General features: G+C 32.5%; 2 protein-coding genes across 5 annotated transcripts; one reads left to right on the top strand and one right to left on the bottom strand.

Moving 5' to 3' along the window:
- Positions 1-213: 213 nt before the first annotated feature.
- On the bottom strand, positions 214-2,875 carry LOC121222185 (uncharacterized). Of its 4 annotated transcripts, none has more exons than XM_041102220.1 (3): positions 2,561-2,875; positions 2,357-2,429; positions 214-1,051 (listed from the first exon to the last, which is right to left on the bottom strand). In XM_041102220.1, exons 1-3 carry the CDS (start codon positions 2,618-2,620, stop codon positions 831-833), a joined length of 354 nt encoding a protein of 117 aa, XP_040958154.1. In that variant the 5' UTR covers positions 2,621-2,875; the 3' UTR covers positions 214-830. The 4 variants fall into 4 exon arrangements, 1 of the variants encoding a protein (XP_040958154.1); XR_005919255.1 differs by having other exon boundaries at positions 225-1,051; positions 1,239-2,434; XR_005919256.1 differs by having other exon boundaries at positions 225-1,051; positions 2,357-2,434.
- Positions 2,876-8,248: 5,373 nt separating this feature from the next.
- Positions 8,249-11,690, top strand: LOC107914659 (probable fructokinase-4). Its single transcript, XM_016843636.2, has 4 exons — positions 8,249-8,922; positions 10,354-10,686; positions 11,103-11,219; positions 11,309-11,690. The coding sequence occupies exons 1-4, from the start codon at positions 8,515-8,517 to the stop codon at positions 11,435-11,437; spliced, it is 987 nt and encodes a 328-aa protein (XP_016699125.1). The 5' UTR covers positions 8,249-8,514; the 3' UTR covers positions 11,438-11,690.
- The last annotated feature ends 2,980 nt before the right edge of the window (positions 11,691-14,670 follow it).

Genomic DNA, 14,670 nt, shown 5'->3' with positions numbered 1-14,670 from the left:
GATCTTTAGTTTCCTTGACCACCCCATGAAAAGTTTGGGTGGTTTTTCCAACCTGTATTATAGTGATTACTATAAGGGTTATTTTGAGTTCTAGAATTATTACTCATATAATTGATATTATCGTTCTTTGTGCTAGGACCGAAGGGTAAATAATCTAGATTATTTATTTCACCTCTATTTGCATCGCATTGCATCACTGGATTTACCTGCATAAAAAGATATAAACCATTAAATCTTCTATTTAAAATTTCTACCTGGTTTGATAACATGGTGATCCCATCTAAATTAAAAACACCAACTACTTTCAGCGGCTTCGTCCTCATGACTTGCCACTGATGATTATTCAATGACATCTCCTCAATAAATTCATAAGCCGTTTAGGGTGTTTTATTATTCAGAGTTCCACCGGTTGCTGCGTCGATTAGATGCCTAGTTGAAGGATTCAAACCATTGTAAAAGGTTTGAACTTGTAGCCATAGAGATAACCCATGGTGAAGGCACCTTCTCAATAAATACTTATACATCTCCCATGCATCATATAACGTCTCTAAATCGATCTGCACAAAGGAAGAGATGACGTTCCTTAACTTGGATGCATTTGCCGGTGGGAAGTACTTCAGTAGAAAGTTCTCAGTCATTTGATCCCATGTAGTGATGGAATTACCTCATGGTAAAGAGTACAACCACTGCTTAGCTTTGTTCCTCAATGAGAAAGGGAACAACCGTAGGAAAATGGCGTCGTCAGTGACACCATCAATTTTGAAAGTATCGCAAATTTCTAGAAAGCTAGCCAAATGAGTATATGGATTTTTGTTTTGCAAATCATCGAACTAAACAAATTGTTGAATCATCTGAATAGTGTTCGGTATTTGTTTGAAATTATTTGCAACAATAGTGGGTCCCACGATACTCGATTCAGCCCCAGTTAAGGTGGACTTGGCATAATCGTACATAGTACGAGGAACAAGAGCAGGATCTACAGGGTTTGTTGCAACTGCAGGAGGTTGTTGATTATTTTGATTATCCCCCATCTCCTCAGTAATAAAGGAACCTGCCAGAAACAACCAAAAGAAAAATTAGAATGTAAAATTTAAACTAAAAAACAAAAACAAAATGCAATAAAAATAAATGGCTAGATTAATAAAAATTAAGTGTTCCTAATATTTTAGTCCTCGGCAACGGCGCGAAAAACTTGATGGTCACTAAACTAACTATAAATACGACAAAGGCAAGCGCACCTATCGAACAATAGTATAGCTATGGTGAGTAGGGAATATCGAATCCACGAGGACTAATTGGTTCCAAGTTGGCTTGATGGAGATTCACTTCCAAGTTGATTTCGATGGTGTTCTTTGAGTGTTTTCTTCAATCTCCTCTGATTGCCCCATTCTCTATTCTTCCAATTGGTATTTATAGTCTTTAGAATGCTTAGAAAGCCTAAAAATTGAGTTTTTCCACATATTTGGGGAGCAGAGTGCGAAATTGACATGAAATAGCACATGGGCGTGTGGCCAGCCCATGAGGCTCACAAGGGCGTGTGCCCAACCCGTATGGATCCTGAAAGTAGCTCTTTTTGTCCAATTTTGGCTTGTTTTTCGTTCATTTTGCTCCCAAATGGTCTCTTAAGTATAAAAACATGAATTTAAAGGATTAGGAGCATCAAATTCACTAATTTGCATAATTAGTCATCAAAAAATAAATTAAGAATGAGATTAAAATATGTTACTTTTATAGCTGATCATCAAGTCTTTCAAAAATTTTACCCCTCTACTAGATGAATTCCAAACCTTTGAACCCCAAGTCCTGCAAAGCTCAATTGTCTACAAAATCTCTAAATAATGGATAATGTTTACCTTTTGAGTGCCCCCAAACTTTTCATTCTCAGAAATAATAGTATTAGAATCTCTTATTGGCATCCAAAGAGTTGGCCCTTTGGGTAACAACTTCAAGTCCTCTCAAAAGGATTTTCTTTGTGTTTGATTTAGGCTACCATAAACAAAAGCTATAACACACCTTCAGACCACCTATTACTTAAAACTAGAGTTAGAATGAATTATGGATTACTTCGGATAATCTTGACTTTGATAGAATATTTCCAACCAAGCCAAATTCCCCCAAAAAACCCATTGCTTCCACTCAATGTGAATATTGAAAACCCAGCTTAGTTATAACAACGTCCACTTTAGTACCGTTGATTCTTGGTTCTAACAAATTGACAATATCTTACTTAAATTCCAGGTTATATTCTTTAAAAACACGTGGGAAATTAATCCCCACACAACCTTGGTAATTTCATGAGAAAACAGTAAAGTTTAAATCCATAAAAATAATATCAAAAAATGGATAACAAACTTACTTTCTATCCAACTCCATTGTGATTGATAGTCCCCCGTTTTCCCCAACTGCTCCTTACCAGTTTCTTGGGCAAGCTGTACTGATATCAAATTAACCATGGAATTAATCGACTCAGCCAGAGGAATTCGTGAGTTACTAGAAACCTTAAAATTTCTCACTGGTCCGTGAATGGTCTTTTTTAGTTTCTTTTTATGTTTACTATTACCTGTTTTCCCTCCACTGTCGTTTTCACTTGGAGATGAAGAAATCCTCTTCGTAGAAACATCCTTGCTACCAACTGCTACCAATACAAGAATCGATTGGAGTAGGCATTTTGTTTTCTTTAAAAACCACTGGATTGTGCTTTCCTACATCGAGTAAGCTCTCTCTAACACCCACAACCATTTTGATAGGTCCTTCAATAGAGAAAATCCCACCATTTGAACATCCAACACTTCCCAACATAAAATTCCCCCTAGAATCGAAAATATTATTTGGAGAGTTGTAAGCGAACCAAGGACGGGTTTTTTCTAAAGGAGCCAAGTTGGTAACGCCCTCCCTGTCCTCATTAAAAGAATTTCCCTCAATGACCAAAGTTGGGCCTAAAAGGGACAAAAGTCCAGATCCATTCGACTGTATAGGTCGTTTCTCTTGGGATTTAGAAAGCAGGATGGCTCCATCCACTAATTTATTTTTCCCATTCGAAGAAAATTCACTAGGCCCACTTTTTCATTTAGTTTGACCTTTGTTAGAAACAAATGTTACCATCTTATCCAACCCTGAATTTTTACTCAAATTAATAGCTTCACTTCTATTACCATTTAAAAGTCCCTTCAATTGCTCCTTCCTAATTTCCCCAATCCCCTCATTATCATTCCTTTCTTTATTTTTATCAGCCAAGATATTGAAATGAGATCTAAAAGATTCAACCCCTTGAATTTCAACTCCAAATCCTTTATCATCCCTCGATTTTCGCCTTTATTTTCTTTGTTGGAAACAACTATTGCCCTCTCACCCAATCCTGAATTTTTACTAAAATTAATAGCTTCACTTTTATTACCATTTAGAACTCCCTTCGACTGCCCTTTATCGATTTCCCCAATCCCCACAGTATCATTCCTTCCCTTATTTCCATCAGCCAAGATATTGAAACGGGATCCAGAAGATCCAACCCCTTGAATTTCGATACCAAATCTCCTATCATCCCTCGATTTTCACCTTGATTTTCTTTCTACCAACATCCATGGGCCATAGTTTACCGATTCAACCTCTTTGTCAGTCGATTCCATTGCCACATCAGGCTCCCCTATTTCAATTACAACAGGCTGACCTTCCTCGACCACCGTAACATTTTTGACATTTGGGCATAGTTATTTCCCATAGTCGTATCTACCACAAGAAAAACAAACAACCGATAATGATTCATACTCAATCAGTTAGAGGACTCCATTAATCAGAGTTTAAGAGACCAAGGGCTTGTCCAAGTTAATGAAAAGAACCATGCGATCAAATCTGCCTCTAGCCCTATAATCAATATTGAAATCCAACCTCACAACCTTCCCTACCAATTCCCCAATCTCCCAAAGGATTTTCCTGTTGTACAAATGATCTGGCAAACCAGAAAGGCGAATCCAGGTCTTAACCATACTCGGATAAGGTTTTGCAGGATCAAAAATCTGTTGACCATGGCTGAACTGTAAGGTATTGTTTAAATACAATCCAAGGCCCTTAAGATAATACTCTATCATAGTCTTCTTTGCCCTGAAATTTGACCAAATAATAATATCATTCTCAATGTCCATTAAATGAAAAGGCATTGAGGGTCTCCAGAGATTAGAAATCCTGTTTTGGAGTGAAATAAAACCAATATTTCGACCAAGTAATTTGATCATTACCGTCAGAGCCATATCTTTAACTAGCAATTGATTAACCCTCTCAGAAAAATCAATTGATGGTTTTCCATTAATATCCGATCTCCTAATGTCTCCATCAATGAATTCCATATCAGATTCCATCACAAATTCTGGTGTTTCAAACGCCCTCCCCAAAATAGAAGAATCCCCTACCAGTTTGTCTTTTTAGGTCATTATTGGTACAGACACCAGGTCTACCATAGTCATCGAGTTCGACTCCACCCTTTGATCCTTATGACGAACCTTTTTGGTGGATCGATCTTCTGCTTGGCCACCCTTCTCATCTTTACCACCAATAATGTCAGAGGAAATTTCAGAATTTGACATCTCCACTTTTTATGTTGGTATGTCAAATTTTATTTTATTTACCTTTTTTGAATTTTAATTTTTTTAAGAGTTACTTTTTCATAAACATGACAATATAATTCATATAATTCTATGTTTTTCTTTAAGATTAAATCCATTTATGTTAAACCAAAAGGAAAAATGAAAAACACACGCTAATAAATCAAACTCTTCAGTTTTATGACAAGTGAGTTTTGTCTTTTATTTATTTGTTATTATTATTAGTTGAGAAATTTATTATTTTTATTATATTACATTTTTTAGTTATACTATATTATTTTAATTAATTATTATAAGTGATTTTTTTCCATCATTGATTATTCGTTAGTTGAAATCTTTTAACATTTAACATTTTGTATCTTATTATCTTAATTTTTCATTTTTTAATAGTTAACTTTTCTTAGTTTTTATATGTTTAAGGATAATTTTAATAAATTTTACTTTTAAATAATCTTACCTTCTATCACCTAAACATTAAATCCTTACATTTTAACTAAATTAACTAAATTTGATAATATGACATACCCGATAATAAGGGCAGGCAGAACCTTGTCCCCTTATCTAAATGATAATATTGCTTTTTAATCCCTCTCAAAAGTTAAAAAAAAAATTCGATTTAAGTCTTTATTTACCTTTGGTTAAATAAAAAAAAATTACAATCTTTTTTACTTTAAAAATTAATAATTCAATTTAAGTTTTTCTAACACAAATTTTAGCATTTATCCTTGGGTTTTATAATTTCATCTTGGCCCCTTAAACAAAACTCTTAGCTTTAACCCCCCTCTTAAAAGAAAAAAAATTGGTTCACACAATGTATTACTACCTTGGAATATAAGAGTTTATTGTTTGGTTGACAAAATATAATATTAGCTAAAAGCACATCTTACTAAATTGTCATCATGCTTTTAATTCTTTATTAAATTTAATTTCATACCTCTTTCTCAAATAAATAAAGAGAAATGAAGGAAGAGCAATAAGTAGATAAAGCTTCACCTTTGATCAAAGTGATGGGAAAATAAAATAAAATTACACTTGTTTTTATTGAACCATATAAATTTTTATGGTTTATGATCGAATTTAACTAAAATTAAAATTACTTTATTTGTTTGGTGTAAATTTTTTTTATGAAAAATGTATTAATTTTTTTCTGAAAATTTTGATATTTTTGGTGTTTGGATGATTGTGTAAAATATTTTTCATTATTCAATAATTTTTAAAATTATTTTTCAAAAGATATTTTCAGTAAAACAAATACAATATTAACGAGAAATTTTTTTTTCATAATTATTATGAGATCTAAAACTTTGATAACATAAAAGATTGAAAAAAAAGCATGAAAAATATAGATGAAATTACATAAAATTAATCTTATTAAAAAGGGCATGAAAAAGTTTATTGACATGAAAATCAACTTATGGCATAAAAAATGAAAAAGAGGGGTTACCTAATTTTGTAAAATCAACTTACACGGCAAACTTTTGTAAAATAGTTTATAAAGGGATAAATCTCAAAATTATATATGAACTATGTTTTAATGTGTAATTGTATATATAAACTTTGATTTTGTGCAATTTTATACATAAAATTTTGATTTGATCCAATTCTTGTAAATTTTTAACACAATTGTTGATATAACATCATTTTATGTTTATATATATTTCATACATAAATGATTATATTTATCCCGTATAAAAATAAATTGATATATTTATTTCTTTAAATGTGTATGATTAAATCAAAATTAAAGTTTGAAGTATATATTTGAACCATAATTAGAGTTTCGCGTGTATAATTGCACTAAATTAAAGTTTATATATACAATTACACATTAAATCAAAGTTCATTTATAATTTTGAGATTTATCCGTTAATATTTTAATTTTAAAATTGAAATTGAATTATAAAAAAAATTTACATTTAAACAATTGAAATTAAATATTTAAGTTATCTCACCATAGTGGCAATAATAGTAAATATTTTATTTATTTCCACAAAAGATGTTATTGGTTTTATTATAAAATGTGTTGATTTTAGATGACATTAGTGGAGAAACAAGTTGGTCCTGATTAGACCTGTCTATGCCACCTTTATTTTAAAAGAAATTTTAAATCTCATCTTTTATATGTTTAAATTTAATAGAAGTGAATTTTTCAAGGGTATCATTTGTGAAAGAAATTATTATTTAAGGATTTCTTGCTTACAAATTTATGTTAAATCATTTTTAATATAAAATTATAACCTACCAATTGTCCCACTTTGAACAATTTCCAAACTTAACTCATTTGCAATTATTTTGTGTATCCATGTATTTTGATTTTCTTTTTAAAGATTACCAATGAAAGGAAAGCCAAATTCCAAAACAATGATTGTCTCCTTTTGTATAAATATTTATAATTAATTATAATACCAAATTATTATTTTCTTATAAAAAATTTGACTTATTTAATATTTTGAGTTATTCATTTTTTAATTAATTTAAATAAGTAATTTGATTTTCGAGTTCGAGTCGAGTTGAATTTTACAGCTCGAAAAATTTAAATAATTGGATTAATAAATTAATGTAAATACCCCTTGAATCCTAACAATTTTGAAAATGTGCAAATTAGTCTCTCTTAAAAAAATTACAAAAAATTAAAAATTATCTTCCAAAATTTAAATTTTCTTTTTCAAAATTTTATACATATATATTCAAAAAATTAAAAATTAATTATATTTTTAAAAAAATCTAAAATGATAAATTTAAGGCTTTAAACAAATAGATTATCAAATCAAGTTGATCATACTAATGCCTCGTTTGGTTACTAGTGTAATAATATGAGGAAAAATCTTATTTATTACATATATATTGTAATAGCTAGACATTAAATAAAGAATAGTCAGTATAAATTTAAACTTGAAATTGAAAAGACATGTAATAATTCTTGTAAAAAAAAAAGAAATTTTCAAAATAAGCGAAAATTTTTTCTTCTATTTACTAAAAATAAGTCATTGGAGTGACTAAATATGAAAAAAATTTCCTACCAAACATAGCATAATTATCTTGTTTTTTTCTTCTTCTCTTATTTTGTTTTAAAAGAGTTTTCAAATATACATGACATTTATGTTCTTTAACTTAGAATTTAGTCATATTATCAATAATATTTTTAAAAAAATTTTAAATTTAACTTCAACAAATTTATTTGACTCGAATTTCATTTCACTCGATTAAATTAAAAAAGAATAAATCAAATTAAAATAATAAATTGAATTAAGGAAGGAGAGATAATCATAATAGGGCATATGTTCCACCCCTTTTACGCACTAAAATACAAAACCTAAAAATCAAGAAGTTGTGTCCTATTTTAATTCCCACAATTAGTTTAGTGATTGTACCAAGAATCAAATGAACAAAAGAAGTTGAGATAAGTTATTGATACAATCATCATGGACATTAATATGATTTATAACTACAAAACTAAGCTCAACGGCTTTATATATACATGTTAAATCTACAAATGTGTATATGCAGTCTATATTTAAGTTTTTTTCTGAGAATGATGCTTTGATTGTATGTGGACGAATGAAATTCGACCCCCTACTCTATTGAAAATAAATCACTCGTTGAAGTATATGATACCACTTGAACTAGTTAAATAAAAATAATATGAATTTTAGAAAATAATTCTTTATTTTTATTTAGCTCATAATAATCCAAAATTAAAATAGAAAAACAGCGGGCCCACATTTGTAAAAATATCCAACATAGAACACAGTTTCCAAAATCCATTCAAATAAAAATCATTAATAAATTTAATTATATGAAAAAAATCAATATTCCGTATTTTTCCTATATAATAAGCACCGTCCTCTTCCTCCCTCTTACTTCTATTTTCTTACCTTAGAAAAAGAAAAGATCGTTTATTTTTTGCTTTCTTATCGACGCCATGGCACCTAACGGGGTCGTTTCCGACAAGAGTTCAATCGTGAGTTTCGGTGAGATGCTCATCGACTTCGTCCCCACCGTCTCCGGCGTTTCTTTAGCTGAAGCTCCAGGCTTCCTCAAAGCCCCCGGTGGAGCCCCAGCCAACGTGGCGATTGCCGTCTCAAGACTAGGCAGTAAAGCATCCTTCATCGGAAAACTCGGCGACGATGAGTTCGGTCACATGCTTGCCGATATTCTCAAGCAAAACGGAGTCTCTGGTGACGGGATCTTATTTGACCAAGGTGCTAGGACCGCTCTTGCCTTCGTAACTCTACGCGCCGACGGAGAGCGTGAGTTCATGTTTTATAGGAATCCCAGTGCTGACATGCTGTTGACGCCGGAGGAATTGAATCTTGATCTTATAAGATCCGTAAGTGACATCTTTTTACCTTCAATTCTTTTCTTTTTTTCTTTTTAGTGCAACTTTCGTCTGTTCTTTCTTCGATCTTGACTTTAAAGAACCAAAAAAAGACAAGGATAAAAAAAACAAGAAGAAAACTGATACTCACGCGCCGTAATGTGAGAGTAGAGTTTTAATAAGACTGACATGTCAGCCATATTAGCCAATATTATTATGATCCATAGTTCTATAGAGGACCCACGCTGAGTATCTAGGCACCGTAAATTGTCAAAACTGCGGGCATTGATGTTGTCACCTATCGGTGAGGTTTCTCCGACGTAACAGTAACTTATTATTGGGACCTAATCTGGATCTTTGGATGTATTAATTTGACTATCAACATTTGGTGTGGGAAGTGCTAACTTCACATCTACTGTGACGTAACTCGTACAAGATGGAATGGGGTGAAATTTGCCGTGTTTTGCGGGATTACTTTATATGGATCGCCACTGTGACATTATATGATTGCGTCCACGATGGGACCAAAATCCATCAACTAACGTTAAACTCCGTCTCTCACGTGACTTCACGTGCTTCGCTTGGTCACACCAACCCTGGCCTGAACATCAATGGCAAAACGCGCTGGATCTTCATTTTGCTTTTTCTGTCTCTTTGGACCTTTTTATGTTATTTTATTATAATTCCGTATATTTATGCCCTTACTCCCTGTATTCTTTGGATTTTGAAAATTTAATCTTCTAGGTACTTATTAATTCCGTGACGATTAAAAATTGAAGTCCAATAGATAACCCCTATTCAAATTTAACCCAAGTCATGATTAAATTTAAATAATCTGAAGAGTACAGGGACTGGGGGCATAATTAGACCTTTTAATATGTATATTTGGATTGAATTTGGATATTTTAAAGAAAGCGATGGATGGACATAAACTTAAGTTGTAGCCTTGTGGTAAGAAATCCCATGCAACAGCTAATAGGGAAATTATTGTTGATCAAGGGTAGATCCAGTTCGATTTTACTTATAGTGCTACTGAATGACGTGCTCCTCGTATCCGTTTGATGCATTTAGTATTTGTTTCTGGTGATAAGTATTGGTTTATGACTTTCCTTAAGCTTTCCTCCACAATGTTAGTTTATCCACAACGACTGCATCTGGACTTATTTGATGCGTCGGTAGATGTGGTAGATGGGAGGGAGAGTGAAGTGAAGGAACGTATAAATCATTATGTATATATTTGACTTCAACATTGAAAATTGAATACTTGTTAGGTGAGAAGTTGTATGATTTGTCTTTGTTCGTTAGCTTATGGATCAAATGATTGGCCTACCTACCTAACAACACTGCATGATGTATCGTTTTTGTTGGAAATTTGCTTGTCTTGTAATTTTCTCAACAAAACTGTGTATTTTTTTTGTCTTTTAAACTGTTTGTTTTGTGCAGGCCAAAGTATTCCACTACGGATCAATAAGTTTGATCGTAGAGCCATGCAGATCGGCTCACTTAAAGGCAATGGAAGTGGCCAAAGAATCAGGTGCTTTGTTGTCATATGATCCAAACCTTCGGCTGCCACTTTGGCCTTCAGCCGATGAGGCCAGGAAACAGATATTATCCATCTGGGATAAGGCCGATATTATCAAGGTCAGCGATGTTGAGCTAGAGTTCCTCACCGGTAGCAACAAAATCGACGATGAAACTGCTATGAAACTTTGGCGCCCCAACTTGACACTACTCTTGATCACCCTCGGTGAAAAGGGTAGCATGTATTATACCAAGGTATGCTAAATTTAGCCTCTTGGGCTGCTCTTAGTTGAATGCTTTATCACTTTTAGCAAATTTATGGTTGGTGATGGCTTTATTTGTATATGTATTATATAAAAAAACACTCGGTAAGCATATATTTACTGATAGGAAAATTATATTTGGTCCATCCCATTGCAAATATTGTCCGTCGGTTGGTACCAAGGGCTAAAAACAATTAATATAGTATAGTATGATAGTAATCTAGTCAGCTTTGGGCCCCAACTCTTCAAGTTGTCTTATTTTGTTAATATTATTCGACAGGGACCTAGGCTGAAAAAAACTAGGGGTCCAAGGGTCTTGTGTTGACGTTTTCACTATTTAGGTGTGTAATAATTTAAGCTTCTGATAATAATTTACGTATTGTTGCGGTGATACCTCTGTGTGGGCAGTACTTCCATGGGTCAGTGGATGCATTCCATGTGAATACAGTGGATACAACTGGCGCCGGGGACTCTTTTGTTGGTGCTTTACTATGCAAGATCGTGGAAGACCCAACCATACTTGAGGTAACCCATTTTGTATATTATTTATTGATTAAAATTGTGATTTACATTGTTATTCTAAATGGTTATTTTATTTTATGAAATCAAATCAGAATGAATCGAAATTGAGGGAGGTACTGAAATTCGCAAATGCATGTGGAGCCATAACCACAACCAAGAAGGGAGCAATCCCAGCCCTTCCAACCGAGGCTGAAGTCCTTGCCTTAATCAATGGAGCTTAGGATTATTAGCAGCAAACTTCAATAATCTATGCTCATCTTTTTCTTTTTTTAATTTCTTACATTTCAGAGAGAGGGTTTTGAAAGGTATCGATTTTTTCTTCCCCTCTTTTGATTTCCTTTTTCCCTCGTTTTTCCTCCATCCCTCCCTGTGTAGTGTTGTTAGGCTTTGTGCTTTCAAGGGGAGTAGGAATAAAAATAAACCTTTAATTTTTCTTTTACCAATCATAAATTTCATGTTTGAGTTTGAGTTTAATTATTTATTGAATTTAAATATAATATATGTATCAACAATGAGGTTAAAAACAATTAAGCCAAAACATTTCATATCATGTACGCAAGCAAACAATGAGGTAAAGAAACATTTACAAGTTACTCCAGTTGAATAAAAAATTATTAATTTAAAGCCTGTAGCAAGGTATTGTCTAGATTGCCCATTTTATGCAATTTTCTCCATTTGCACAAGATCTTATGCTGAACCCCCCAAGGAAGATGTAAAATCAAAGTAACCATGAATCATGTGCTACTCCTACCCACTCTACCAATTTTCAATCCCAAGATAAAATCTTGGATCAATACTCACGAGGGTGATAATCCAAATCAATCAGGCTTTTGATAAAAATAAATTATTGTTAATAAATTTTAAATTATTTATCAGTATATTCTTTTAAATTTTAACTAACAAAACTATTATATGGTTTTTTTATTAAGTAAATTATTGATTATTTTTATTTGCCATTTAAATTGAAATCTTAATTAAAGTTCTTCAATTGATTGCTTTATTTTAATAATCTATTTACATATTTATTTTTAAATTATTCATTTACTGCATCCTTTTACTTATCGTTATAGAAAATAATGTATGAATCAATTATTATGTATGATTTTTAAAAGAAATATTAATTATAAATCTTACTAATATAATTATTAGATGATTATGTTTTATTAATATTTTATATTCACATTGATAGAAAAGTAAATTGTAATGTCCTATTCCAAACTTCATTAATGAATTTTTATTAGTATATTATCAGTTATTTTTAATTTAATATTTTTATACTAGTGTTCAACAAAGAGAAGGGAGGAAAAGGTGATGGTTGTTTGAAGGCGGGTTTACCTATGATAGGTGGAGAGCTAAAGGGAGAGATGAGAAGGGAAGATGATAACATGTTAAATTTGCATGATTTTTTATGTTTAAATCAGTTAATTGTTGAATTGATCCCTGTTAAATTAGTGATTTTATGTTTTAATTCTATCAGGAATGCAATTGGGATGCTATGAGTAAAAAACGAGCAGAAAATAATTAATTTGCAGCATAGTCAATAAAGTGGGGTCGAATCAGAAACTTAGAAATAGTCAAGGACTTATTAGATTTTTTTGGACCTTGTAAAACCTAAAATTAGAAGAAAATCATATTTTATTTTTATTTAATTCTAATTTTGTATAGAGGGTAGTTAGGCCAAATTTAGTAAATCATATGTATATAAATAGGACTTTGTGGTAGCTTGAAAATACACTTGAATTCACTTGCAATTAAATAAGAATTATTTTTTCCCTTCCAATTTCATGAGTCAGTAGCATACTGTTACTTTCATTTCATTTCGTTTTTCTTAAAAAAATTTGTTTAATTGTTTTCCAAGTCCTTTCCCTTCCCAACTTCCACTATTTTCATTCAAATCCATTCCATAACCAATCAAAGCATGATTAAATTCGTGCTTCACTAAATTCTAACTTAACTTTAGGCCGGTATTTTTTCCGGTTAGGAATCGTGAGATACGTATCCGTACTAAAATCCTTCCAATCGGTATTCACTATTTTTCCTAAGTATTGGGACTGACAAATTCATCCCTTAAAGTTAACTCGATTTCAAATAAAAAAGTATGTTGGGTTAGAGTCGTGTTTGTAGACAGTAGGGGAAACGAGTCAGCCGTGTTGTATTCGAATCTCCGAGAACAAATCAAGGGAGAAGTGATCGGGTTAAAACGTCCTGTGCGGTTGAGGTCGTTAATCCGAGTTGGGTTCTTTAGAGTGCAAGGCTGCCGAAATCTTGAATCAGGAACACATGTATCTCGGTTAGATAATCGGTAAGGGTTGGTTTGCAGGTCATACCGGGACCAATTACGAGAAGAAAAATTGGCGGTTAGGACATTCTTAACTACTATAACCAGCTTATTGTTTGGAGGAGAAAATTAACTTTCGAGGATCGATTCAAAAATTGGAATCCACCGAGTCTAGGGGTTATTAAAATTCAAATTTGACTTCTAATTTTATTTTATTCCCTATTTACTTAATTTCTCATTTCTGCCATTTTTATTATTTAATTTACAAACATTTCAAAACTCCCCTGATTTATTTGTTTATTTTTTCAGCAAGTCCGTTTGGAGTGTGGGCACGACTATTACTATGATCATCGGCTCGACCGAAATTATGTTTATAAGAAAAACACAGAAGTTGATCATAATATCCAATCCCCATGGACTCGACCCTACTGCTCTTTAATATTGTTTAGAGTTATTTTATTGTAGGAATATTTTTTGTGGTTTCAACGCCCATCAAAAGATGTAGGGACTTAGGATGGAGAGGAGGAAGTTGTGTGAGTCTAAGTATCAAGTAGGGTGCTTAAGAGAGAAGAATATCCCTTATTCTTTGTGTGTTAGGGTATATACAGGGGAAGGTTCCCTTGTTTGGTAGTGCCATGTCATAGACAGCATAGACGGTGGTCTTCTCGTGTGATCAATCAAATGACATGTTTGTTATATGTTAGTTGTCGTCAATCATATTATCATGTGGTCCTGCTCTGCCATTTCATTTGTTGAGGTAGAACGAGGTTATTATTCCTCAGTGATCTTTTAGGGGTCCCTATGAATAGTCCACAGCGAGTGGCTAAAAGCAGACGGCCTCACCTGGGGGTAGTGTGAGGTATGGATGACCAGCCAGATTCATGACCAGTCGAATGACCACTACTGATGGAATAAGACGGATGAACACTACTGGTGGAATAAGATGGAAGGCCATCCATGGGTGGCTTTTAAGCTATCTCTCGTGCAGCCACGTGTCCAAGCTAGAGTAAGGGTATAACAAATATTCTAGAGAAATATAATATCGCTAACATTATGGGAATAACTTATATTTGGATGATCCTAAAAACTAATAAAATTTCGTCACATCATCAAATTTTAAAGATATGAAATTATTATTATACGGCCTAGCATATTCGACCAACTATCCAAATCTAA

This window comes from Gossypium hirsutum, chromosome D10, assembly GCF_007990345.1.
Source record: "Gossypium hirsutum isolate 1008001.06 chromosome D10, Gossypium_hirsutum_v2.1, whole genome shotgun sequence".
NCBI classification, from domain to species: domain Eukaryota; kingdom Viridiplantae; phylum Streptophyta; class Magnoliopsida; order Malvales; family Malvaceae; genus Gossypium; species Gossypium hirsutum.
The sequence above is the reverse complement of the archived record's forward strand: the minus strand, read 5'-3'. Positions and strand labels throughout refer to the sequence as shown.

Excerpts from the sequence above, each read along its gene's own strand:
- LOC121222185 (XM_041102220.1), bottom strand. The coding sequence starts at position 2,620 with ATGTTTCTACGAAGAGGATTTCTTCATCTCCAAGTGAAAACGACAGTG. Across the intron at positions 2,430-2,560 it reads CGACAGTGGAGGGAAAACAG|CTTGCCCAAGAAACTGGTAA; the intron begins GTAATAGTAAAC and ends ATATCAGTACAG. Across the intron at positions 1,052-2,356 it reads ACAATGGAGTTGGATAGAAA|GTTCCTTTATTACTGAGGAG; the intron begins GTAAGTTTGTTA and ends TGTTTCTGGCAG.
- LOC107914659 (XM_016843636.2), top strand. The coding sequence starts at position 8,515 with ATGGCACCTAACGGGGTCGTTTCCGACAAGAGTTCAATCGTGAGTTTC. Across the intron at positions 10,687-11,102 it reads GTAGCATGTATTATACCAAG|TACTTCCATGGGTCAGTGGA; the intron begins GTATGCTAAATT and ends CTGTGTGGGCAG. Across the intron at positions 11,220-11,308 it reads AAGACCCAACCATACTTGAG|AATGAATCGAAATTGAGGGA; the intron begins GTAACCCATTTT and ends AAATCAAATCAG.